At 40.4% G+C, this 27,221-nt stretch overlaps 2 protein-coding genes across 6 annotated transcripts in view; one reads left to right on the forward strand and one right to left on the reverse strand.

Moving 5' to 3' along the window:
• Positions 1 to 9,259, forward strand: part of ANKRD40 (ankyrin repeat domain 40) — a 42,159-nt gene extending 32,900 nt beyond the window's left edge. For all 5 annotated transcript variants that reach the window (XM_038372105.2, XM_043497605.1, XM_043497604.1 and 2 more), the window contains 4 exons: positions 458 to 606; positions 1,887 to 2,375; positions 3,681 to 3,862; positions 7,044 to 9,259. In XM_038372105.2, coding sequence (XP_038228033.1) covers positions 458 to 606; positions 1,887 to 2,375; positions 3,681 to 3,862; positions 7,044 to 7,190 — 967 coding nt within the window. In that variant the 3' untranslated portion in view covers positions 7,191 to 9,259. The remainder of the gene's footprint in view (positions 1 to 457; positions 607 to 1,886; positions 2,376 to 3,680; positions 3,863 to 7,043) is intronic.
• Positions 9,260 to 9,696: 437 nt separating this feature from the next.
• ABCC3 (ATP binding cassette subfamily C member 3) overlaps positions 9,697 to 27,221 on the reverse strand; it is a 76,846-nt gene continuing 59,321 nt past the window's right edge. Inside the window, 10 exon segments of the mRNA XM_043497606.1 lie at positions 9,697 to 10,107; positions 14,523 to 14,717; positions 15,608 to 15,774; positions 18,228 to 18,386; positions 19,169 to 19,315; positions 19,888 to 19,989; positions 24,277 to 24,403; positions 24,510 to 24,709; positions 25,815 to 26,125; positions 26,716 to 26,923. Of these exon segments, the coding sequence (XP_043353541.1) occupies positions 9,999 to 10,107; positions 14,523 to 14,717; positions 15,608 to 15,774; positions 18,228 to 18,386; positions 19,169 to 19,315; positions 19,888 to 19,989; positions 24,277 to 24,403; positions 24,510 to 24,709; positions 25,815 to 26,125; positions 26,716 to 26,923 (1,725 nt within the window). The 3' untranslated portion in view covers positions 9,697 to 9,998.

Genomic DNA, 27,221 nt, shown 5'->3' on the forward strand with positions numbered 1-27,221 from the left:
ACAAAATTAAACCTATTTCTATTAATTTAAATGATCACTTGAAATATGGCTTTGCTGTTAAGCTTATAATATATTCTGTCATCTTCTTTTGAAAAAACAAATGTAAAAAGATACAGAAGGGTGACAGCTGTTTATATTCTTGAAATTAGTTTTAGCTTTTAAAAGCTAAAAATGAGAGATTTAGTTAAACTTTAAAGCAAAAACCATCTGCTATTGTCAAAAATAGTAACGTTGGTGGTAAAAGCATTACTGCAGGGAAAGACTATCAGCAGGTGTCACTGCAGACTACAAGAAATGTTTGAAGAATATATCTCAACTTGGTAATGTATATTAGAAATGAATGTTGTTCTTTTGGGGGAAAGCTAGGCCTTGGCTTTTTTATACACAGCGGGTATGAATAAAACTAATCTCCTGTAGCATGGTTATTTCATATAGCACCAATATTTTCCTTGTGCAGGACTTGTTTGCACTGGGCATGCAAACGGAACCATGCTCAAGTGGTGTCTTATCTGATAGAGTCTGGTGCTGATAAGGAGATTCTCACAAGTAAAGGAGAAATGCCAGCCCAGTTAACCTCAAAGAGAGAGATTAGGAAAACATTGGGAGGTAAGTTGATTAGTTAATATAATAACTTTGAAGACTCTGGTAATGAGCAATTCTATTAATTATGGTCATGTTCTGTTGTGCTTTTGTGCGGGTGCTGAATCTGTATTTAAAAGCTTACAATTCTGTGGCAAAAAGAAAAGGAGTACTTGTGGCACAACCTTTATCGGATGAAGTGAGATGTAGTTCACGAAAGTTTATGCTCAAATAAATTTGTTAGTCTCTAAGGTGCCACAGGTACTCCTTTTCTTTTTACAGATATAGACTAACATGGCTGCTACTCTGAATTCTGTGGCAGTAATTCCCATTTGGACTTCAGAGTCTTTACTGAGAAAGAAACCACAACTTCAGGAATGTTGGTTCCACGGGCTTTTATGGTGACAGGTTTTTTTCGTATGTGGGAGGGGAAAAAAGCTTAATTTTGAAAAATGAAACTGTCACAGAACATATTCACTACAAACATTTGTGGTTTGATACATATTTTCAAATGGAGATAAGGGGAGGGAAATCTTGCTTATATAAAGCCTTTAGTGCATATGACTGATAATTCCATAAAATATCAGGAAGCTTATTTAAGGGGTTAACTGCACTGATCTCAATTGAAGATTAGTATTTTGTTCCATAAAAGTATAGTGATAGAATAGCAGCCCCAAGGGATCCATTGGTATATTGTGCTTGTAACTGTCAAAGTAGCAATGTTGCTACTAAAGATGAAAATTAGTTTGAAGCCTGTTCAGAATCTTTAAGTTTTTCCTACCTTTTGCACTCCTTTCTTTCTGATTTCTGCCTTTGTTAATATCTAACTGCTGTTGAGTCAGTAGTTCTTTCAGTTCTAAATATACTGTATACTTTTTTTCCCCACCCACTCTCTTGGTATCCACCACAAACCCGAAAATCTACTGCCCTCCATTTATTCCTCTGGTTTGTGTCCATTATGAAGACAATGAAGTTATGCCAGCTGAGAATATGGCACAAAATATTGGCCACAGGACATTTTTCTTAAAAGATGGCAGATTCTATATCAAGTCCAAGTGTGTAGGGGGAAAATAGAGATGTTTGTGGAGTATCCTAGTCACACAAGCTTTGTTTTTATGGAACCCCTTAGCACAGTTATGTGTACTGTACATAGAGCTTTAGAGCTCTTTGTTTTGTTTTATATGCTCTGTGTGGGTGTGTGTAAATAGTCTGAATCTAAAAACCACGATGTACTAGGACAATTTTAGTTCTCCTTAACCAGTTATAACTAATCTTGTTCACTGGACGTTTTTTTCTTTCCTCTGTAGTGGAAGACGATGAACTTGCAGATTTGAAGCAAGACTCAAACTTGCCAATTGTCCCGAATTATTTGGCTAATCCACCTTTCCCTTATGTTTATAACACAATGAGTAACAGCATTCCAGACCCTTCCACTGGCTCGCTGAATGGAAACTTCCCCATATCCTTAGAATTGCAAGCTGTAGATTATCCCACTTCATTACCTCGAGTCAAAGCATCCACTTCTGCAACATCACATCATGCAAATGCTGCATCTGCAGTGGCTGATAATGAAGATATGTCGACATCACCTGGAGCCTGTACCATGCCAGAATGCCCAAAGCCTGTAGTCCAGAATGGTCCCTTTCACCAGGCACCTGTGCCTCAGAGCAGAAGTTTCCCTTCTCCAGCTGCATCTAAACAGCCTGTATCTCAGCAACAGAATGGCTCATGTATGGGGCCTATGCCAACATTTCAGCCATTTTTCTTCCCTGGAGCTTTCCCATTTAATATGCAAGGTAACATTAAATTATGATTACAAATTTTAAAAATTAATTTTACTATTCCTTTTTTGCTCTGTTCTTCCTGGATGCGGTCATGTTAGAGAATGAAAATAGACTAGTCAATGTTATTCATGTCTATAGTACTTCTCTAGTCTTTCACTTTCATGTTCTTATGCATGAGGCATGATTCCATGTTTGTGTCACAGACATTTCAGGGAATGTTTTAAAAAATTGTATCCACTGAAATTTTTAATACAAATATCAATGAAAACATTTCTTACTCATCTAAGGTTTTGTAAAAACATGCAGATGCGAGGGTAGTCTAACACCATAACTGTGGTACGGAACTCTAGACACTAATACAAAACATAGGCCTGTGTCCAATTAATTTGAAGGAGAAGCTTTGTTAGCTCAACCTGTACAGGGAGCTGACCACTTAAATATACAGAGAGAAAGTATTATTTATCATTTCTTGGGGTTAATATTATATATATTTAGTAAAATCACTCCATCAGTTCAGTGTAGCCAGTTCTGGAATTGCAGTTAAAAGGTCCAAACTGTTATTTGAATGGGAGCTGTGAGAAGATCCATATGAATTTTAATGTGCGATCACCAAAAACTGAGCATTGAGTTATGCAATATTGGATTGCTCAGAAAATTGGTAATAGAATATAAAAATGTTGCCAGATGAAATTCAGTTCAGAGCAGTAGGAAGTGGGTTTTTTACCCATGAAAGCTTATGCCCAAATAAATCTGTTAGTCTTTAAGGTGCTACCGGACTCCTCGTTGTTCAGAACAGTAGTAACTCAATTAGACTATAATTTTTTAAGTAATATTGTCTGTATTTGATTATTTTGGGTGTATATTGGCCTATATAAAATAAACTTGACTATCTCAGATCAGTTCCTAATGGGACTCCACAGAAACAGCTACAAATGGCACCTTTGCAGTAGCTTCTCTGTGAAGGAATGAAAAACATGGAGGCTGAGCTACCTCCTCTCCTCTAGAAGTTGTCCTTTCAGACATGGTTGTGGGAAGTTAATGAGTTATGTGGAAGTTTACATGGCCACTGCCTGTGCTGTTTTTGTCCTGAATAGGATTTCAGTCTCCAGAGCTCAGAATTCAGCTCTTTTCACCTACATTCACATTAAATAAAAATAAATCAAAAGTAAAGAATGAAATGATTTTAGGGTAACATTTTGAGATTTATTATTACTGATGTAATGAAGTCACATTTATTTTTTTCCAGTTCTTATTTGGATGATCATGCATACTTATATGTATATAGGTATTAATATTGGTATGTTTATCTTTTACTAGAACTGGTGCTTAAGGTCAGAATTCAGAACCTTACTATAAGAGAGAATGACTTCATTGAAATTGAACTGGACAGACAAGAACTAACATATAAGGAACTGCTCAGAGTGAGTTGCAATGAACTGGCTATTAATCCAGAACATGTAGAGAGGATTAGAAAATTACCAAATACAGTATTAAGAAAGGTAAGAACCTTCAGCTTTAAGCAAACGTTATTTTTATTGCTGTTGTGGGTATCATTAAAAATGCATCATTCATCCCTCAAGCAACCTGCAATATTCCTTATGTCTTTGAATATGAGATTTGGCATACTGCTATTGTTGCAAAGGGGCTAACGTGTTTTTAACGGTGTTCCTAGTCTTAGAGAAATATAGTAGATCCATAACCAGTAATGAACTTCCTTATAATCCCCTGGCCATGGAATAAGTGGGCTGTTATTGAATGTTTCCGAATCTATAGAAAAAGGATAAAACTTCTCACACAGATGCATACAAGACTGGTAGGAGTGCATCTGATGGTCAGAGCAGCCAATCATGCATAGCTATGGCATAGTTTGGGCCTGCAGCACTGAAGAAAGAAGCAGAGGTTGGATGGAAGATAAGAGACCATCCAAGGGGCTGGGACAAGAGAGGCACTTGGCTGTAACTGTACTGTCAGTTACTCTACTGTTTAACATCATGTAAAAAGACATTAAGGAGAAGTCTTTGTATTTTATATGCCTTTCTTCCTCCTTTCCCTCCATCCACAAGTTAGGTCTAGGGGACAGAGCAGAAGAGTGGAAATCAGATATGCATTCTGGTTCCCAGTCTGACTCCTTGTGTGACCTTGGGCAAGTCAATGAATTTTTCTGTGCATCAAGATAAGAGGGGGATTGTAGTAGTTGGGTAATTCAGAGGGGTGTTGTGTTTGTAAAGTGCTTGGAGATCCTCAGATGACATCCTAAATTCAAGATATTCAACTTTACAGAATTACCTAATTTTTCCCTCTTGCCTTCCAATCTTCAATTCATGTTTCCTAAACTAGAGGATTGTTTTGACTGCAAAGTCTCTCAGATCCTGGGTCCTACAGTTAATGGTCCCCATCAGCATATCTCTCAGTTTGGGATTGATCCATGATCACCTTGCACTCACTGATAACACTATATTGCAAATATTGTGTTGAACAGTATTCTTTCATATTGGGAGGTTACAGTCAGAGCATCAACTATAGCTGAATTGCCTTATTTTATTGACATCACCGTACTTCTGTGCTTTGAAAGACCTGCACTGATTTTAGCTATACAATACTTGTAAACCACTGAGAGTTGTGTGGTTAAATAAATCCTCAAGCAACTCTTTAAACCTTTATTTATACTGGATTTTTTTTTTTTGGAAATAAGTTCCTCTCTGTAAATTGTACAGTGGAACATCTTATTAAATGAGAATGCTTTGTTTGGGCTGCCACCATGTTTCCGATTTAATAAAATAAGCTCGAAACCCTTAACTTCTTGATGGCTTTCCTGCACTGACATTCTGTACTGTGTGACTTATATTTCACTTTTAACTATGTTCAGAAATTCAGTGTAATAACATACCCCATGACGTACTGTCATGAATGGTTAAAAGATTTATGATACTCAGGTGAGCCTTACTAATCTAATTAAACTTTAAACATTCCTTTTAAAAAGCAACTAAATTATAGGGAAAATGTTCTCAATTAGGAACAGTTTGTGCAGTCCTTACACAGGCAAATGTCCCATTGAAGGCAATGGAATGGAAGACCTGGACTTTTTGTATCCGTTTTCCTAGTTCACTAGTGACCCTTCCTTCACCCTCAAATCCTTAGGACATTGTTGGCATCAAATGGTGGAGCTAATCTGATTAGTGCTAGATTAACAGACTTCAGTGGACTGTACCTGCACCCAATATAAGAAGACATTCTGACTCTTTTCTTTTAAAGATTCATTTCTTGGGTTGCAAAGGAATAAGTAGTTCCAAAATATGCTAACTAAGTCTGATTGTTCAAAGTGTCTGTAAGAGTGTTGCTAATTCTTAGAGATTTTTGTCAGCAAAACTGGAGGACACTTGTTTTCTGAGATAACAAAAAATTTAATTCTTAATGCTTAATTCTAGTGACAAAGTATGGCCACTCAGGGGATCAGAGCCTGATCGCTTACTTACTGTTTGTGACTGCCTTCTTTTACTCGCTCTGACTTGCTTCAGCTAGGTCAGGAATGGGGGTGGTCGGTGTGCTGCTCCAAAAGAAGCTGACTTCAGGGCCCCTTGGAGTAGAAGCATGGATCAATGTGAGAGGTTTTTAATGGGTCGGGGAGAAAGAAAAAAAGATTATTGGGGTGAGGGGTCCCAGAGGACCATCTTCCAAGCTGTTTATAGATAGTATGCAATAGATCTTTAAAGCACATAATACAAGCTTTAATTCCACTAATAATTTTCATTGCCTGTCGTTAATATTGAAGAACTCCCTTGAACTATAAATCTTCCCTTCATCTGTTGGTAACCTTAATTTTTTGTACTTGCTTGGCACATTAGTCTACAGTTGATACTGCATTTTGGAAACAAAAAGAATTAGAATTCCCAAAGAAGGATTCGGTCAAACCCATATCACACAACAATGAAGCCAAACAGACTGATCACAAAGGGGTCAATTGAGTTTATTAATACTGTGAACTTGTCTGAGGATCTCACGCCCATTTGTATACATTTAGCTAAACTAAGGGCTTGTCTACACTGGCACTTTACAGCACTGCAACTTTCTCGCTCAGAGGTGTTAAAAACACCCCCTTGAGCGCAGCAAGTTTCAGCGCTGTAAAGCGCCAGTGTAGACAGTGCACCAGTGTTGGGAGCTGTGCCCCTTGTGGAGGTGTTTTTTTTAGAGCGCTGGAAGAGCTCTTTCCTAGCGCTTTGCCACGACTACACAAGCCACATTAAAGCACTGTTGTGGCAGTGCTTTAACATTGCCAGTGTAGACTAGCCCTAGGCTCACAGCACTTCTGTGAGAGGCAAGATCTGTATCCATTTAACAGATCAGAACACAGAGGCAGAGAGCAGTAAAATGACTTTTTCAGAGTTACACAGTAGCAGAGCCAGGAGTCTCCAACTAGGAAACTTTCTCCCACTTAAAATAACTACATTTTAAAAAAAAATATGAAATCTAAAGTAAATAGAATGCTAAAGTAATGCAACATGCAATAGGAGTGCCTGCTTTATAGCTAGATAAGCAAAACGGAGTCAAACTGCTGGGTAAATACTTGCCCCCTGCTAGCGTACATCTGTGTTTTTTCCTCCTTAAATCTGCCTAACTGAACTCCTGTACAATATTTATTGTGGATGCTACTAACATACTGCATTTTTAATTTGTTTATTTAAGGACAAAGATGTTGCAAGACTTCAGGATTTCCAAGAACTGGAGCTGGTTCTAATAATCAACGACAATAACTTTCCATTTAGAAATGCTGCATCTACATTGACTGAAAGGCCTTGTTACAACAAGAAAGCATCAAAGCTGACTTATTAACTATTTAAAGCAGCATCAAACAAAATATTTGTATCTTGTGCTTTAAAGCAATGGATTCAATGTTTAAGCATTGAACTTAAAAGGGCTAATATCCTGAAAAAATCTATTTTATTACTTTTGAGATAAAGTTGACATGTTATGCACAGTTACACCCTACAGCTCATCTCAGACTAACTTGCTCTGATATGAAACTGTGCTTATGAAAAGAAAGCAATGGTAGAATTCTCAGTCTATTCATGTAGCACTCTGTTCCTTACACACCAATAATCCCTGACTTCAATCACTGTAGAGTTAGAAGCTCTCAAGGAAAGGCTTAAATTGTTCTAATAATTGTTAGCTATAAAATAGCAGAAGCACTTATGCTAAAGGACAGAACATGAATCCCATTTAGTGTTTGTATCAAATTACTTAATGTGCACAGACATCCCACTGTCATTAATAGGAGATACATGTGTGATGTGACAAGCAAACACATCCCTTGTTTAGGAGGAAAAATGGAAGGATTTAAGTCTGTGGAAGAAGCACAAAACTCCATTTGTCTCATTTAAGTATTAAGTTACTAATTAGATGTGGTTTCTTAAATTGCATTTATAAATATTTCTCAGGTTGAAGATAAAATATTACAGTTGTTACCCAAATTGTAAATATACCATTGACCAAAATAGCTAGGGTTTTTTAAATCTCATGGCTGCTTGTCAACACACGGTATTGAAATGTTTGATAACAAAAGGTCCACTCCCTCTCTCTTTTGTTGCTTTAAGATCAAGAAGTTTCTCTAATGCTTCTTTAAAATGGCAGTTATTTTTCACTCCATAGACAAGTCAATGTGATTTCCATATGAGAAAGGAGCACAAATATTGCAGTTCCATTTTCCTCCAACTCATCCTTTGATGAACAAGATCAATCCTTGAAACCGTAAATTTATTATGTAAAAAGGAAACTAATCAAATGTTTAGCATTTTAAAAACTGAGATGACATTTGAATCTTGGGATTTCTAGGCTTTTTTTTTTTCCTTTTTCAAAGACAGCTATTTATGTTTCTAATTGCATGGTCACCTTTTCACATTTCTGCTAACTTAAATTCAGTATTATGCTCCTCTGCTATGAAATCCTGGAATAAATACATTGGAAAACATTAAAGTTGAGTAATCTGTTAAGGATTTTTTTATCCAGTTTATTCACTTTTTTTAGTTTACAAAACCATCCTCTTTAGAGGAAAGGATCTAATCTGTTTACCTAGCTATAGAAGTACGTACTGTACTAAAAATTAGATGGATGAAAGCTCTAGATAACAGGGAAAACATAGTTGATTGCTGATTTGAACTCCCCACTAGTAAGATTTTTTCTTAGTGCCTTTCTTTTCCAAAGAACCTAACTTCCTAACTTTTAGTTAATTGGATTTAAGCACTACTTAGGGTTAGGGTTTATAAAATGGATAATATGAGTAGAACAGACTAACAAGGTAAGTCTCTTCTCATGGCATAAATGTTAAAGTAGAGATGCGATGCAGCCTGATCCAGTGACAATCTATTTCTTTTATACCAGCTTACTGATGTTGATCTAACCATTGTGATGGAAGTTTATATAGTAGAACAATTGCTCACCATACAATTACTGACCTGCATTCTTACTGACTGACAGAAGAGACCTATTTTAGGCTTTTGCCATTCAGAAGCCATTTTATCTGTAAAAGTACTGTAGTTTTTATGAATAAACTGGTATGCTGTACCAGTGAAAAGATCAGCCATTGGATTGACTGAATTCATTTGCTATACTGATTATATTACGCAGTTGCTGGTAGCTATCTATGCATTCAAAGGAATATTTTTATACTTTATATCTTATGCAGTTTATAACTGAGCATATTAGCTTTGCTAACTGAATTAATTGGATAACTATCATGTGAACATTACTGTGTATGACCATCAAGGATTCATTACCTTTGTGCATTGCTACATGAAAATGTTTAAGTATTATTTAAGTATTAAATGAATTGCTTGGCTCTAGTTCTTGTTTCTATTTAAGTTGTATTCTTTTTATAATTAATAAATTATTTTTATGTTCTCAAAGATGGACATAGAAAAAAAAATTGCAACTTTTCTACTACATAAACTGCTTTCTGTGGTGGTTGGTGTAGTTGCATGAGTTAACTGTGATTAATCGACAGCCCTAGTACAGATTCCTACAGACGTCACCAGGCTTTCAATTGTTTGGTTCTATAAAGTACAACTATTTGCAGGCCTTAGATTGGTGGGAGGATAAAGGAAATGTTATAGACCCTGATTCTGCAAGTTGTTCTGGCCTGCTGGCCCAATGAAGCTCCACGAAGACACTAGAACAGGCTGCAGTATTGGGACTGCAGCGTCCAATGCTCTTGCCCCAGGGATATATACTTACACAGATGAAACATTCTTTGATTACTTTCTTTAATGGAATCATCACAGAACATTGTCAGTCTTCCCATTTTAAAACCAATGTGTTGCTGTACAGAAGACAGACACAGGTGTATTTTATATCACTAGTTTTAATTTCCTAATGATAAACCAGAATACAATACATGTTGGCTTGCGATACATAAATTTCCTTGGCAGGATATTTGGTATTCTTTTAAGAAAAAATAAAAGCAGTTAATAAAATATTTTATGTATATATAAAATATTTTAAAAATATAAAATTCATTTTCTCATCATTATGAGTGTGTAACAATTCACGTATCACAAGTTTAGTCTATTACAAAGACTGTTCTTTAAAATACAGTACATTCATTAGTCACTTTTGGGACGAGTCATAAAAGGTATAAAAGTCTTGCTAAGCTAGTCCAGCATCTTTAGCCATGCTGTAGAAGACACCCCTGGATGCTATAAGGCTTGAAGGTGTATCAAATTCAGCTATTGTTCCTTTGTCTAGAACGAGAACCCTGTAAAAAAGAAAAAGCAGAAAACTGATATTGCAGAAGCTTTCCTTATAGGGAACTCAATTCCTTCAACCACAAAATCAGGCATTTTTCCAAATCTCTCCTTGTGCTGAATCATTTTCACATGCTGCAACACAACAGGCTAGACAGAACACCTCAGTGAGAGTTTATGCCTAATTTACAGAAGCGCCAAACACCCACAGCCTCCAGAAAAGCCAGTCAGTACCTCAGCAATTAAGGCCATTAATTTCATGGTTTTACCAGTCTCCTAGTAGTAATAATTCATTAAAAAAACCTTTAACATGCAATAAATCTATCAAAGAACATTACACCCATTGCTGGTCACAACAGATCCATACAGGAGCTGGAGATGCCTCAAAGGGGTTGTGAGACTTGTGCAGTGGTAAGTTAACTAACACAGGACCTGCTTCTAATTAAGCCAATGGAAGCAGAATCAGGCCCACCTATTCAGTTATACTGCTTCAGCTTTACTGTTCATAACCTGATTTGTAGGTCTAGAAGCATAACAGTGTGACAGTGAATTTCTGGTAATATTTTGATGATTCCTATGCATGCCTCAATTTTCCTCTGTACTTAGCATTGTTATCCAGTGTTGGGTCACATAGCTATCTGGGGTGAAATGAATGGATTAAAGGACTGGCTGAAACTGACCCTATAAATGGAGAAGCTGGAAGACAATGGGGAATCCCAATGGCTAAGATGTTCACAGCTAGCAACTAAACATCAAGAGGAAGGTGGTTTCTCTCCACCTCTTAGGAAAGCAGAGCAAAGGCCCCTAGGTCAAGAACAAAGGGGAAAGGCATCAGCTGGCTCGGATAAGAGTCACATCTGCTCTTTCTTTCGACTGACAAAGAGCCAGAAGGGATTCCATGGCAACTTGGCTGGGTAGAACGCTGGTGTCCAGAATGGACTGTGTCTGAACCATTATTACTCTATACTAACCTAAAGCACAAGGTAAGCTGTGTGTCAGATGATTAATAAATCCTACTCTGTTCTGAAAAGGCTGGCTGGTGTCACTGCAAATACTTGCCAGAGGTGCACTGGTCTCTCAAGACAGCATCTCTTGAGGCTGTGTGGCCTACCCTTAAGGAGGAATGGGATCTCTTGTGCATCTGGCATGCTGAAGGGGTTCCTTGGAGGGACTGTTTAAAAGCTGGGGCATAGCACAGATCCTGTAGATTTGTGATAACAGGATCATACAAATTCACTGAGAGGCAAAGTGGGGCCCTTTTGAGTGTTTCCTTCCTCCTCCAATTACATGTAGGGTGACCATATTTCTCAAAGTAAAAATGGAAGGGCTTGGGGCTGGCCTGGCCTGCCCCCAGCCCCACACAGGATTCACAAGAGCCGCCCTCCCTGTGCCGCCCGCAGCTGGGGCTGACCCACTGAGCCCCACGCCAGGTAGCAGTCACCGCTCTCCACTCTCCTGTGGGCAGTCAGCGCTGCCTTCAGATGACCTGCTCTCCGCTCTCCCTTACTGCTGGAACAATGTGCAGTTTTTGTGAAAAAGTAGAGACAGAGCTGAAAAAGGGGACTGTCCTGGCCAAAACAGGAGGTATGGTAACCCTAATTATATGTTAACATAGGAACATCATGTTTCACTCTGCATCATGAATAGACAGGAACACAGAGTGCACCCTTCAACTTCATGCAAGCCTGCTTTTATTTTTAAGAGGAGGAAGAGAAGAAAAGTTGGAGATCGACTTACAGAGAAGGGAAATAGTATAGGAGTTTCAGAGGTTCCCCAGCACTCAATACTCTTAACAATCCTATCTGCATGCAGGGTTACACTGACAAGATAACTCTTTGGGAGAGATGGGCGGCACTGAATTTGAATTCTGGCACGTTGCAGAGCAGGAAACAAACTATACCACATAGTAAATTCACGCTAAGGCTTACGCCTCTGCTGTGTAAAACAGTTCTGAGATAAGCCATCTGTTGATTCTGTTTGATACTGACTACTGAGCTTTTGATGAAATTACAAGTTTAGTTGATAGAATGAATAGCAACTTTGGTGATAATTTGCTTGATAAAGATAATAATGTTGATGTAATATAGTTACACTTCTGTAAGGTACTTGGTACTAAAACACATTTTGATTAAACTTGAATGATACAAAAACCAACATGGCTAAAACTGACTGATCGGTCTCAAAACATAATTGCAAATGGGAAATCATCATTGAGCAGGTGTATTTCACTTGGGGTCCGACAGAAATCGGTTCTTGGCCCTACATTATTTAATATTTTTATTAGTGATCTGTGTGACAGGGTGCTAGCTAGGAAACCCTGAGCCAGCCCTCTGTCACACCAGCTCCAATCAGGAAAGGGGAATTGGAGTAAGCCCAGACCTACGTGGCAAATAGGGAACAGCTGCCGGCCTTGTTAGCCGGGGCTATATAAAAGCTGACAGGAAGGAAGTCGGGGGAGAGGAAAAGGAGAAGCCAGAGAGCTAGAGGCCACTCTTCCCTTTTGGCTGCAAGCCTGATGCTTGGTGGATACAAGGTGATGGGAACTGGTACTGTAAATAAAAAGCATGGGTGATAGCACCAAAGCAGAGGTCTCTGGCTGGTTTGTGGGTGCAGAAGTGGCAGGAGATAGAGGGATCCACGTATGCCTTGTTACAATCTGGAAGAAGACATAAAATAATTACTGATCAAGTTTGCAAATGATACAAAGATTCAGGAAGTGGTAAATAAAGAGAGGACAGGTCACTGGTACAGAGTGAGCTGGATTGCTTGGTAAGAGTTGCAAGCAAACAATATGTGGCCAAATGTAAGGTCAACAAAGAATGTAGGATAGAGGACTTTATCATGGGAAGCAGAGTCTCGAAAAGGACTTAGAGATGATGGTGGATTATCAACTAGACATTCGCTCTCAGTGTGACATTGTGGCTAAAAGAGCTAATGCAATCTTTGGATGTATAAATGGGAATATTCAGTAGGAGTAAGGAGGTTACATTCTCTCAGTATTGTCACTGGTGCAACCGTTAATGGAATACTGTGTTATGGCAGGGGTGGGCAAACTTTTTGGCCTGAGGGCCACATTGGGGTGCGAAACTGTATGGAGGGCTGGGTAGGGAAGCCTGTGCCCCCCAAACAGCCTGGCCCCCACCCCCTATTCGCCCCCTCCCACTTCCCGCCCCGACTGTCCCCCTCAGAATTCCCGACCCATCCAATCTCCCCTGCTTCTTGTCCCCAAACCGCCCCTCTGGGATCCCTCCCCTATCCAACCCTCCCTGCTCCCTGTCCCATGACTGCCCTGACCTATCCATACCCCTGCCCCCGACAGGCCCCCCCCACACCCTATCCAACCCCCCCGTTCTCCGACTCCTGACCCCCTCAATCCAACCGCCCCCTGCTCCCTGTCCCCTGACTGCCCCCCCGGGATTCCCTACCCAAACTTCTTACTGCTGCGTGCACATGCCACCGCCACCCCCTTACCATGCCACTCATAGCGGCAGGAGCTTGCAGCCCCGCTGCCCGCGCAGCAGCATAGCTGTGTGGGAGAGGGAACAGTGGGGGAGGGGCTAAGGGCGAGCCTCCTGGGCCAGGAGCTCAGGGGCTGGGCAGGATGGTCCCACAGGCCAGATGTGGCCCACGGGCCGTAGTTTGCCCACTTCTGAGTTATGGTATCCCACTTCAAGAAAGATGTTGAAAAACTGGAGAGGATTCAGAGAAGAACCAGGAGAATGATTAAAGGATCAGAAAACATACCTTATAGCTAGACACGCAAGGAGCTCAATCTATCTAGCTTACCCAAGAGAAGGCTACAGAGAGATTTAATCACAATCTACAAGTACCTATATGGGGAATAGTAATTTAATAATAGAGGGCTCTTCAATTTAGCAGAGAAAGGTATAATATAGTCCAATAGCTGGAACCTGAAGCTAGACAAGTTCAGAATAGAAATAAGACACACATTTTTAACAGTAAGAGTCATTAATCCCACACTGGAACAATTTACCAAGGGTTGTGGATTCTCCATCACTTGACTTTTTAAATCAAAATTGAATGTTTTTCTAAATGATCTGCTCTAGCTATTGGATTTGAGGCAGGAATTAATTCAGGGAAGTCCTATGGCCTGTGTTATACAAGGTCAGACTAGATGATCACAATGGTCCCTTCTGGCCTTAAAACCACTAATCAATCTACAAATTCCAAGGGAAAGCCCGTATTGGTGTTTAGAAATATGGATTGCAGAAATAAATATTCTTGATACAGGTCAGAAGACTTTATGACTTTCTTACGGATTTCAAAGAAGTGTTGATTAAGAGCTCTCTCTTAGATTTGTCAAAAATTTCTGCAGGATGATCAGAAAAGTAAAAACTTTTTCCCCCCAGAATTATTATGTTAATTCTATATATTTACCATGAATCGCTCTGCTTTTAAAATTTACCTTGTATAATCCATAATTGTGTTCAGCCGATGTGCTATTGTTAGTACAGTGCAATCTTCAAACTGAGTTCTTATTGTCATCTGAATGAGATCATCTGTCTCGAGGTCGATAGCTGCAGTGGCTTCATCCAGCACTAGGATTCTTGTTTTGCGAAGAAGGGCTCTTGCCAAACAGACAAGCTGCCTTTGACCGACACTGAAAGCAAAGACACAAGGTTTTTCACAAACAGGCTCTTTAATACGCATATTAGAGCTGGTTGCCAACCAGATAAAGTTATTAGAGAAATAATGTATTTGTCCAATATTATTCAACTATCTGTAGAGCTAATACAAAAAGTGAAAAATAAAAGAAAATTCATCAGATAAATAAACAGCATTATTCAACCAGCTCTAAAACATATATTTACTTACCAAATACCATACTACAAATAGTAATAAGCATCATTTCCTTCATGGCTCTGAATGACAATAGCTAGCAAAGGCTTGTTATGCAAAGGGCCTATAGCGGATTTGAAGACGCATATCATACTGTAGTTGCTATCCTACTGTATGTTCCCAGAGGCACTTTCATCAAGTCCAGCATTAGCAAAATAGCAGACAAGTCAGACTGGCAAAATTAAAATGTAGAGTTGTAAGGTTTTTTTTTACGCTGAATCAAGTGCTTATAAAAGGAGCTAGGTTGGCATCTCTTACTTATCCAGGAAACAAATATAGTAAGGGCAGCACAAACTTTCCCCACATGCCCCACCAATGGGTCTCAACCTTACCCCGGAGACAATACCTTTGGGGTATATAAGGGAGTGGAGTCTCCACCACGCATTTAGTCACTGGCTGAAACAGTGTATCATCATGAGAAAATGGTGCGGCATCACAACATGTTTTATCTTCCCCGGTCATATTTGTACCTTACCGAGTTCTCTTTTGTACATTTTATTTGAACGGAGGAGCCCTTGAAGATAAGGCGCTGACTTAGAAAAGCATCCCTGTTCAGCCCATCCTGAGTCAGGGGCTCAATAGAGCCTGGAGAAGAGAACTGATATTCCTTATGACACAAAAACCCCCATGGTGTCTCAGGACATTCGTTACCTGAGATTTTCTCCCCCTTCTGAGCATTCGTACTCCAGCATAGCGGACTGACTGCTGACAAATCTCTTCAAGTGCGACAGCTCAAGAGCTTTCCATATTTCATCCTCGGAATATTTATTAAATGGATCCAAATTCATTCTCAGCGTTCCAGAAAAAAGAACGGGGTCCTGTATAAATAACCCATTTTCTTTAGACAAGAACTTTAAATGCTTTACATACACAAGTGATAACATTTCAGTTATCTGCTTCAGGATATCCCAGTTCATTAGCCGTGGCATTGTGGTAGCACCTTCAGGCCTCAATCTAGGATTAGGGCCCCTTTATGCTAGGCATGGAACAAACAACGAATTCGTACCCCAAATGTCTTACAATCTACAATATGATGAGAGACAATAGGTGGATAAAACTAACAGAGAGATGACAAGATAGCAGTGAAGAAGTTATGACTAGCATAAGCAGCTGTGGTCTTAGCACACTAAAACCTGATCCAAAGCCCATTGAAATCAATGGCTGTATTTTCATTGATTTCAGTGGGCATTGGACCACATCCCAAAGACCTAGCAAGCTTCAGTTTCAGCTCTAAAAGCATCTTAAATATAACCTGTTATGGATTTGGCCACAATAAGCCAAACATCAAAATGAGCATCAACATTTGTGTTCTCATAGCAAAGGATATATGTTAGCTTATTATTATCCTATCTGTGTGCCATAGAAACACTAAGATACATTGAAATACAAGGTCCCAGCTCAGCAACAACATATTCTAAATAGAGCAGGGTGAATTTTTTTCAGCTAACAGTTTATTTGCCAAAAAATGCCATTTTGGGATGTTCAGAACTGTTCATGAATTTGGGTGGAAGCTGGCAAATAGTTTCAGCTAGAAAAAAGAAATTATTTTTTTAAAAAAAGTCTAAATGTTTCATGTTGACATTTTAGAAATAAAATGTTCTGACATTTTGTTTTGAAATGTTTTGTTATGAAATTTATCTACATTTAACTAAAAACAAGGCCCCCCCATCTCCCAAAAAATTAAAAGGGTAAAAAACACCCAAAGATGAAGCAAAATGGTTTAGTTTTTGGTCAAGTGAAACATTTTGTGCAACCTGAAATTTTTTTATTTGGTTTTGTTTTTCCTTTCAGTGAGAAAAGCCACACACCAAAAAAAAAAAAAAAAAAAAAAAAAAGTCACTTTGAGTGGACCCGAAACAGAAGTTTTTTGGGGGGAGTATATGTGGATTTTTCAGGTCGGCAACTGAACTGAAAATATCAATTATTTGCCCACCTCTAAACTGTAAGTTCTTTGGGGCAGGAACTTATGCTTATTATATATTTGTCCAGTGTCTTGTGCAACGGGGCTCTGACCTGGCTGTGGCCTTTAGAAATGACCACAATACAAATGTTAAATAATAATATTTTCACGCTCACAAACACTCCCTTAGAAAAGGATACTGACTTTAAAGGCTATAGCAGGGCTCCATAGGCCTGATGAGGATTCCTTGAATGTCAGAACAATATTCATTTCCTAACAACAAGGCATAGCACCCATTCCACATGGGTAACTCTATTCATGGGAGCTGTGCCATTAATTGAGTCCAATAGGACTACTTTTCTGAGTCAAGCAACTTATTCAAGAAAGTGTTTGGAGGGTGAGGCACACACCCCAAACTGATCTTTCTGACACTTAAAGACTTTAAGGCATGCCTTTGCAATTAGGATATTTTCCCCTTCTATATTATAACCTGTAAAAATCCAATAAAACATTTAAACTATACAAAAAATAAGTCACCTCCAATAATTACACAGTGTTAATAGAATGTGTAAACTTTAAAACAATGTAGCTATTAGAAGGGTCAAATTAAATGGGACACAGTTAGGGCCACTAACTTACCCTTCCACTGTTCTTTCTGCTGAGCTTAAGAACCCCAATCATGGGGTGAGGTTAGAACTAGTTGCCTTGTTTACTTTTTGCGAAGTCCAATAGGGAACAGTTACCTACACTATGGTCCTCTTTCACAGCTTGATTAAATCCTTTACCTTAACTTTCAATTTACATCTGAAGCTGGGAGTGTTATAAAACAGAGTCATGGAAAAACAACTTGGTTCTACCATAGATGTGTACACATATGTGATGATCAACTACTGATTTTGTGGATACATTACGTGGTAATTTGCTGTTTGCTAAGTTACTAGAATTCAGACACTTTACCTTAGGCGCCCATAGGAAAAATCGGTGAGTGCTCTGCACCCACGGGCAGCTCCCCACCCCCAACTCACCTCCACCTCCTCCCCTGAGTGTGTCGCGTGCCCACTTTTCCCCCCTAGCTCCCAGCACTTGCACTGCGAAACAGCTGTTTCACATGGCTGGGAGGGAGGGGGAGGAGGGGGAACGAGGCGCGCTCAGGGAAGAGATGGGGCCGGGGATTTGGGGAAAGGGGTTCAATAGGGGCAGGGAGGGGGCGGAATTGGGGTAGGGACTTTGGGGAAGGGGTTGGAATGAGGGCAGGGGCAGGGCAGGGGTGGAGTCGGGGCGGGGCTGGGGGGCGCGAGCACCCACCGGCGCCAGGGAAAAGTTGGCGCCTATGCCGTTTACTATGAGACACACAGAGAGGCACTGACTTACCTGGGGAATAATTGTTATCTTGGATCGTAAGTTGTGAAGACCAATCTCTGAAATTCTCACACCATCTATTTTAATTTCTCCCTTTGCAGCTTCCAAAATCCTAAAGAGGCAGAGGGTCATGGAGGACTTCCCAGCTCCAGTTCTTCCAACAATTCCAATCTAAAACAGGCATTGGAAAATTAGGAACAGAGCACATTTATAAATGGGGTATTAGCTTTACTGAAGGAGCAATTATACAAGATCTGATGCAAAGAAGAAAGACTAGAACCTTACTGTGATCTTGCTCACTCCCTAATGGTCCTTAAGTCAAATGTGTCCCAAATTATTCCCAGAATTTGAGCAATATCAACTATAAATAGGTACATAATATATGAATTTGATGATGTCGTTACGCAAAATACATATTCTCACATCTAGAAGGTGGCTCCCATTCTGGATGCTTAGCTCAAGGGCTATTCTCCCTCTTTTTAAACCATAGCTTCCTAACTGGGGGAATCTCCCAGGAGAAACAAAATAGGCTTGTTGGGGAACATCATGCAAGGCCCAGCACTTTCAAATATACTCAGAAGGAGCAAAGCCCACAAGATAAAGCCTTTGCTGGATGCTTGGGTAAGAAGAACGGAGGCATTTGGGCCAACAGGATCACCTCCACCCATGCCAAGAGTTGCCAGACACAGAAACTGACTGGAATCTCTCTTTATTCAGGAATGGACTATCCCTCACACACTCAGCAGAGACAGCGGTGGTAGCAACTTCACGGGATGTTTCTAAGGCATTGTGAACACATCAGGCCAGATTATCAGTTGGTGTAAATGGACAGACCTCAATGGAGCTGTACCCATTCAGTCTAGCTGAGAAACCAGCCCATCCACTTTTGTTATTACAAATCCCACGTGTACCATCAGCAACAGATTCACGTATGATAAATGGCTGTACTTTACCTTTTCTCCACCTTTCACTCTGAGGCTGAGGCCTTTCAGCACCAGATCCAGGCCTTTCCTATATCTTACTGAGTAATCAATAAACTCCACCTCCCCCTGTGTTGGCCAGTCTTCCGGTGGCCTCTTGTCTTCAATTATCCAGGGAGCCTAAAGGAGAACAGTAGCTAGAAATTATTCCCTTAAGGTTTTAAAAGTTGCAGGCTGTGATTTAAAATATTAAACTTTTACGGTTACTAAAATCTCACCAGGAGACTAATTCCCTTTTGTCTGCTTATTATTTGATATGGTAGAATAAGCAGCCAGAAAAACAGATTCCTTCACTTGCATTCGGTCTGGTTCTCATAGTTTATGACTACAGAAATCTCAACATATAGGACCAGATCCTGAGCTGGTGTAAGTCAGTGCAACTCCACTGGGCCAACAATATTTTCTGTTGATGAAAAATGTTCCACTGACTTCCATGGAGTTGCTCCCACTTACAACTGCAGAGAATTTGGGCTCATGTTTAGCATCAACTATGTTACAACCTGTTAATAAAGACAGTAAAACTGAGTAGTACAGACAAACCCAAACTAGCGTCTAGAACATCATATTTGTCTAGGTTACGCTGTCAGGTCCTCAGAGTAGGGTCCTCCTCAGTCTAAGTGTTGAAAGAAACAAATGAAAATTATGGATTTCTGAGAATAAACATGTTAACTGTGAACAGTTCAGTAGCTGACCTCCGTCTCAGTTTCTGAATACTCTTTCACTCTCTCGACAGCTACAATGTTGGATTCTAGGTCCGAAGTCATCCGCACCATCCAATTCAGAGACATTGTCACCTGGACAATATAAAGAGTAAAATATTACCCCATGAAGAACAGCAAAAGTATGCTTTATAAAAATGCTGTTTCTAATATCTGTCTGTTATACATTGTTTCTACAGTTACTTCTTGAACTACAATATACATAATTAACTTTATGTTAAGAATGATACAGACCACAGGGCAAGAAGTTTACAGAGAGGAATTATGGGACTTGGAAGACATCGGTTAAATTTCCACCTCTGCCATAGCCTTCCTCTGTGACCTTGGTTAGATCATTTCTTATGGTGGAATCCACAAAGTTACTTTCGTTCCCAACTTCTATTTAGGCTCCTAATTTAATCTGAAATCAACAGAATTTAGGAATCTAAACAGAAGTTAGAAGCTTAAGTTGCTTCGTAGAATCTACCCTTGTCTCTCTGTCCCTCAGATCCCTATCCCTAACATGGGAATACTGCTACTTCATTTCTCCCTCCTACTGTCTGTCTATGTATTTAGACTGCAAGCTTTTGGGGGCAGGGATCGTCCCTTACTGTGCATATGTATAATGCCTAGTACAATGGGGCCCCAATCTTAACTGGGAGCTCTAAGTGGTATCATAATGCAAGTAATAATTACAGTAAAGTATACTGATCTTGGCCAGTCTTCCACTGGAAGTGACCAGGATGGATTATGTTTTCAAGCAGTAGGATCAAACCTACAGATCACCATTTCACTTTGCCTTTGCCAGTTAAATCTGTAGAATTTTGAGGAGCCTTGTATGCGAACGTCTAACCGACTGCAAATTCTCATGAGGCAATCGGAATGGAGACGTCTTGTAAACTACGATTATTGGCAGGTTCTTGAAGGCCTTTCCCTGACGGTTTTAGCATCTGGATTGTCCCTTTTTAAAGAAAAAAAGATATGGTCTAATTTTTTTGGAAATCTTTGACTGATCCCCAGAGGATGGAAACCAAGATGGCTCTCTTTGCCCCCCACCATCCTTTCTTTCCCTTCATTTTTTTGTTCATTTGTCTTTTTTTCTGCTCTCCTCTTATTTTCAAGAAAAACATTCAATGAAATATAAAATTAAGAGAGAAAAGATTACAAGGGATAAGTATTTATTGGAGAGTAAGGCTGGTGCAGTGGTCAGGTGTTAGCCTGGGGTCAGTTCTCTGCTCTACCACGGACTCCTTGTGTGACCTTAGGTAAGTCACTTTGCTTCTCTGTGCCTCAGTTTCCCATCTGTAAAACAGGGACAGTAGCACTGCCCTTGCCTTATGGGACACTGTGAGGATAAATACATTAAAGACTATGCGGCACTCAGATACTACAGTAATAGGACCTACATAAGTACCTAAAATAGATAGAGACAAGCAGTAATTACTGGTGTATATATATATATATATATTCAGGGTGTTTAAGATCCAAATGGTACTGTCACAGCACCTAGGGCTGTAATTCTATCATATCCATGCTGGTGATTCAGTAAGTGGCCCCCTTTCTTCTGAATCAGTATTGAACCGTGCTCCAGCAGTATTAGTTTGCAGATGAGGCCTAAAAGTCCTGACCACTCATGGTCACTATAGATTCTATAGCAAGAACAGTGTGAATGGTGGTGACAGGAGATTAAAGAGGGGCAGAGGGGAACAATTAAATTGTCTTGAGTCAATAAGTCAGCCTCTGAGTCAGCAGTATTCAGCCTGGAAAGACCTCCAGGGAGCCCCACACAAAAAAAGCAACCATTCAGCACGTGCACTGCACCTTCCACAACATCACAGATGTAGTGGGCTGTCCTGGATGCCTCAGGCAAGGATGGACTGGGCACAAGGAACCACACCACACCTGAAATTGTTAAGCTTGTCCCTCCAGAGGTGGGTTCATCTGGTCTGGTGATAACGTGGGAGTTCCTGGTAGTGGCAGAGGCTCTCTCCCATTCTACTGCAGTGAGCTGATGATGTTATCAGCTGGATGGAGAACATGCAGTACTGCCCAGAGAGGATTTCTGCTACATAGTCAGTGGTGGGGCACATCCCATATATCCCTGAACAGTGGCAGGTTTGGAATTTGCTGTATCTTGGTGATCAGATTGTTGGCTGCATTCTGACATCGTATATTAGGTGGAGGAATATTGACTAGGACTGGTATCAAGTTTTGTTGGCTTCAGTGTGCTTCTGATAACTCTTATGATATGATTAAGCTCCATGACCACTAGGCTAGCATGGGCCGAGTTTATTCAAACTGGGATATGATATTTGCCAACTGAATAGCAGAGAACAAGCCCCAAATTATGCAGTGTTTGCCTACTGACTTGCCAGGTGAACCCTAGCAGTTTGTTCAGGAGACAGCTTCTGCTCTTGATCTTTTTTTAAACTACATTTGTGAGGTGGTATTTGGAGGTCAGTGCATGATCTACAGTGACCCTAGGTACAGTGGCTTTAGATTGATGTTAAGCTCAAGTTGGCTCGGACCCTGGTGTACATGAAAACAAGTTGATACAGTTTTTGATGTGCTTGGTTTCAGTCTCCATTTCTTGCAATAGTCACCTGTGGCAGTCACATGACTGTTCAGGTTTTCTTCTACCTTTTGGAAGTCATGGACCCTTGAGGCCAAGCAGATACAGTCAGTGTCCTTGAGCTGCCCAGAGATGGTGTTCAGTAAGTCATCGGTGAATACATTAAATACAGTTGGTGCCAGCACTAAGCCTGGCAGGATTCTGCCTTTCTGGAATCTCCAGATGCTGATTTTGTGGCCCAGAGCCAGCTAAAAATGTCTGCCTCAAAGCCGTCAGCTCAGTTGCCATGACAACTCATCTAGGAAGCACTCCTGACATCTTGAACAGCAGACCAGTGTGCCAGATGGTGTCATAAGCTGCTGTAAGATCAAAAAAGACAGTTTGTTTTCTTCTTCTCTTGAAAAGCATGTCGTGGATGAAGACGGACAACCAGTGCGGACTTATTTTCCCAAGATGATGTAGTAGTTCTTGTGATATCACTGTCAAAGCTGCATGCTTTTCCTATTTTCACTGATTTCAGTGCTTTTCTATTTCTTCACTCAAGACTGCCTGGAGTTTTCATCTTGGGTTTGAGCTGTGGAGATTGCCTGTATTGATGCCACTCTTTTTTGATTTACCCTTTGAATAATTTTGTCTTTGGTCTGTTTTAGTGACATTGGTCAGGTGTATGGCAACACTGTTTGGAGAGACCTTCTACTGCCACGCATCTGGTGGGTTTTATGCCTGCTCCTCCCCTACCATCACTCCAGCATTCTTCCATCTAAGACGGAAACTTTAATAATCACCATACCAAATAGACCTACAGAGAATCTCATCAAAGTGAAATAGACCTTGCAAATTGGGCCTCCTCCAACAAGTTACACCTTCTTCATGACCTTAAGCAACCAGCAACTTTTCACTCTGCCTGCTGGAACCAGGGCTACTCCACATATCTCAGTTGGGTCGCTTCTGCTGGGACTGCCCTCTACCAGCCACCTGCAGGGTCCTTGAAAATTTCATCCACAGCCAGCATTCTCATCCAAATGAGATGTGACCAATATATAGTGACCAATTGCCCAAGGCTACAGTGGAACTACAGAAAGGCAGACAGGGACAATTACACTAAGCTCATTGATCAATATATCATTTGTATCCCGCATAATATTTCAATAGATCAAGCATACTCAAGAATTAACAAAGCAAATCTTTAAGGCTGCCACCAAATCCATCACACGTGGCTGCCAAAAACCCTTTACACCATGTCTGGACAAGGAATGTGCAAGTCTCCTTAAACAGTACCAAAATAATAATAATAATAAAAAAAAAATCTAGTAATCCAGAAATAGCCCACCCCCCAAAGAGCCTGAATGCAGCCTGAAGAGCACGCTGGGAAAACGCAGCCTCAGAAACAGGCATGTAAAGACCTAGGAGGAGAGCCTGGATACTCACTCGGAAGTTGGGGAGTACAGTATATCCTGCCTACTTAACTCCCTATGGACCTTCATTGGAATAAGATAATTTTCTTCCCTTCATGTCTTAAACCATTATGCAATGTTGCTATGGGCTATTAAAGAACAACTGCGGTCCATCTTAAAGGTGACCACATTTCACTGGTGGGGGAAGCAAGTCTTATATACTGTATGCATTTGTGTAGCACGTGGGCATGTTTTAAGTACTATATACGTGTATGTAAGCTATTACTATTATAACCCTGAACAGCACTACTTACCTAATAACTCCGGCTTTTATGAGTGCTTATTTAACCTCGGTCATATAATAGTACCCTGCATGAGTTAATATTCAGCAACATCCCGCAGCAACGTTATACACACCTGTAATGCGTAGGATACCGACAGTCCTACCAGGCCAGCATTCAGGCTGTTTTTACCTAACACAGCAAAGAGGGCAGCAAACAGGACAACACAGTTTCCTATTAATTCAATCCGAATGCCCAGCCACCTGTTAAATAAAGCAAACAAACAGAGGGGTAAATGAACACTTGAAGGATTATGGAAAGACATGCTTACTTCAGCAAGAATGACATACCATTCTGTGCTGGTTTTACCTGTTGGAAACAATGCTAGGAAAATAACTTTTCTGATTTTCATCCACTTTCAAGTCACTCAGGTGTACAAAGGAATTTTCTCTCCTGTAGGCTCGGATGACACTGGCCCCTGTGATTGTTTCCGAAAAATGGGAATATATGGGGGATCTGCTAACAGATTCCAGGCGCTTTAATTGGCGAGAGGTAGCCACATAGAACCGCTGCCATCATTAAACACAAAACACACAAAAGAAATATTAGTAATTTATGCGAATGAAGAAAATAAAATTATACCTGAAATAGTCCAGACATTAACACTAACGGTAAAGAACAACAGTGATTAACCACGGCTACTTAAATAATAGTGACAAGGCCACTCTCTAAAGGTTCTCCATTGACTTCAGTAGCCTTTGGATCAGGCCCTAGTTGCATCCACATGCAATCAAGGAAAATGGCATCTCACTGCCAAAAAGTTGTGAACCTGCCAAAAAATTCAGAATTGTACCCACAGATACAGCAAGCAATGGCAATGCAGGCCTGCCCCAATGCCCACTTAACGTGACTTTAGCATGACTTAGAGGCCCTGCATGTAGGAGTCAGAAGGGAATTCAGTCTCCATGGCCCATTCATACATCCTAAGGCCAGATGGGACCTTTGTGATCATCTAGCCCGACCTCCTGTATAACACAGGCCAGAGAATTTCACCCAGTCACCCCTGTAACGAAGTCCAAATCATTTGTATGCAGTATCACTGTAGCCATGTTGGTCCCAGGTTATTAGAGAGAAGGTGGTGAGGTATTGGATCACCTTCTGTGGGTGAAAGAGACAAGCTTTCAAGCTTAGCCAGAGCTTTTCTTCAATCATTTATGTTAGACTAAATCATATCTTTCAGAAATGCATCCAGTCCTGATCTGAAGACATCAAAAGAAGCAAAACCCAGCACCTGCCTCGACAGTTCATTGCAGTGGTTAATCAGTCACACAGTTAAAAATTTGTGCCTTATTTCTAACTTGAATTTGTCTTGTTTCAAATTCCAGCCATTGGTTCTTCTTATGCCTTTTTCCACTAGATTAGCCCTTTAATGCCTGGTATTTTCTCCCCATGAAGGTACTTACAACACCATAATCAAGTCACCTTCTGATCTTTTTTATAAGCTAAACAAAAGATTTAAAAAGACGAGTCTCCTACCACTGCCCCGGGGAGGCTATTACCCGTAATATCAGTGCCGAGATAATATGTTCCAAGCTCCTAAATTAAGTGCTCTAAACTAAAAAGAGTAGGAACAGTACCATAATGATCATCATGTTGGCAGTCAGACATAGTTACCTGTACAAAGAAATATACAATTGCTAGAGGTATTATAACCACAACGAAGAGTGGAGTGCTCGATATGATTATAATCATAGTTGACACAGAGGTGAAGAAGGTTCCTAGGAACATCAGGAGAGTGGGTGGTATCACTTCATCAATCACATATATGTCCTTAGAGAAGCGGTTGATGATTCGGCCTGTGGGAGTTGTGTCGAAGAAGGACTGTGGGGTGTGAAACTTGTTCTCCAGCAGCGCAACATGGAGTGTTTGAGCTGCATTGATGCCACCCATTGCCAGGGTGAAGGAAGATATCAGCACTAGCAGGCCTGTTAAACGAAGAAGAAATATGCAGAGGTTTGTGAATACGCCATTCGCAAGATGCAGCTTTTGACTTTTACTGATTCTGCTGGCACAATAAAAGCTGCTGACTTTCCTCGTTACTACATCAGGGCCCGGTAGTCTTCAAGTACATTCTGGGTGATTTAACCGTTGACTTCAGTGAGATTACTTACAGCCTTATTTACATCCCTTATTGTCTATAAATATAGTCTCCCTCACCCTTTTACAAGTCCTCCACACAGTGCGCCTCAATCCTGACCTCTGTATCAACTCTACCATCCAGGAATTCACACCTTCCTGTACTTCTCAGCCCCTTTCCCTTCTCCCCTCCTTCTCAGTTTCCATCATTCTCCAGCCTTCTAATCCTTCCTTCACTTCCACCATGCAGTCTTTGAAGTGTTGATTCAGCCAAATTCTACCAGCTTTATGGTGTTCTACTGCCCTTGCTCAGGTTACAGAGTTTATGAAGCTCAGAGCCTCCCGTGGCTATTGTTATGCTTTTCCCAGTATTCTCCTCTTTGCTCAGCGAGGGTGCAGCTAAATATTTTAACTGTATTAACTGGAGAAACGCTCTTACCTTGCAAGAGTCCCAAAGCAGCATATACTCCAACTCGCATGCTTGTATTATGCTGAGTGCCGTTTATGACAGGTTCATTGGTCCAGTCACTGAGCCATACATTGGCCCCAATCGCAGCAGCATTCTGAGAGACATACAGGAAGCATATAGCTAAAGAAGTCACGAGGCCAACAGACTTCATGTACTGCCAGAACACTTTCAGCTTTACCTGTAAGTTTGTAAAGCACAATATATTTACAAAGTACATTCAACTGATGTCTGGAGTTCACAGAAATAGCAAGAGTGACCAGAGAGGAAATCTCTCCAGTAGATGGCCCAGTAAACTGGAAATTGCCAAAAATACTAACATATTGTAGTGCAGGGAGTGCAATTTATCTGACTGAGCTCAACATCCAGGTCGCTGCTTTAAAACAGGTAGTTCTGTTGCATCTGTACTGAGAGCCAACAGTGATTGCTGTGAAATATTCAGGTCTCTTTTCTCTTTTCTAACTAACTATATTTTATTA

This window comes from Dermochelys coriacea, chromosome 14, assembly GCF_009764565.3.
Source record: "Dermochelys coriacea isolate rDerCor1 chromosome 14, rDerCor1.pri.v4, whole genome shotgun sequence".
NCBI lineage: Eukaryota > Metazoa > Chordata > Testudines > Dermochelyidae > Dermochelys > Dermochelys coriacea.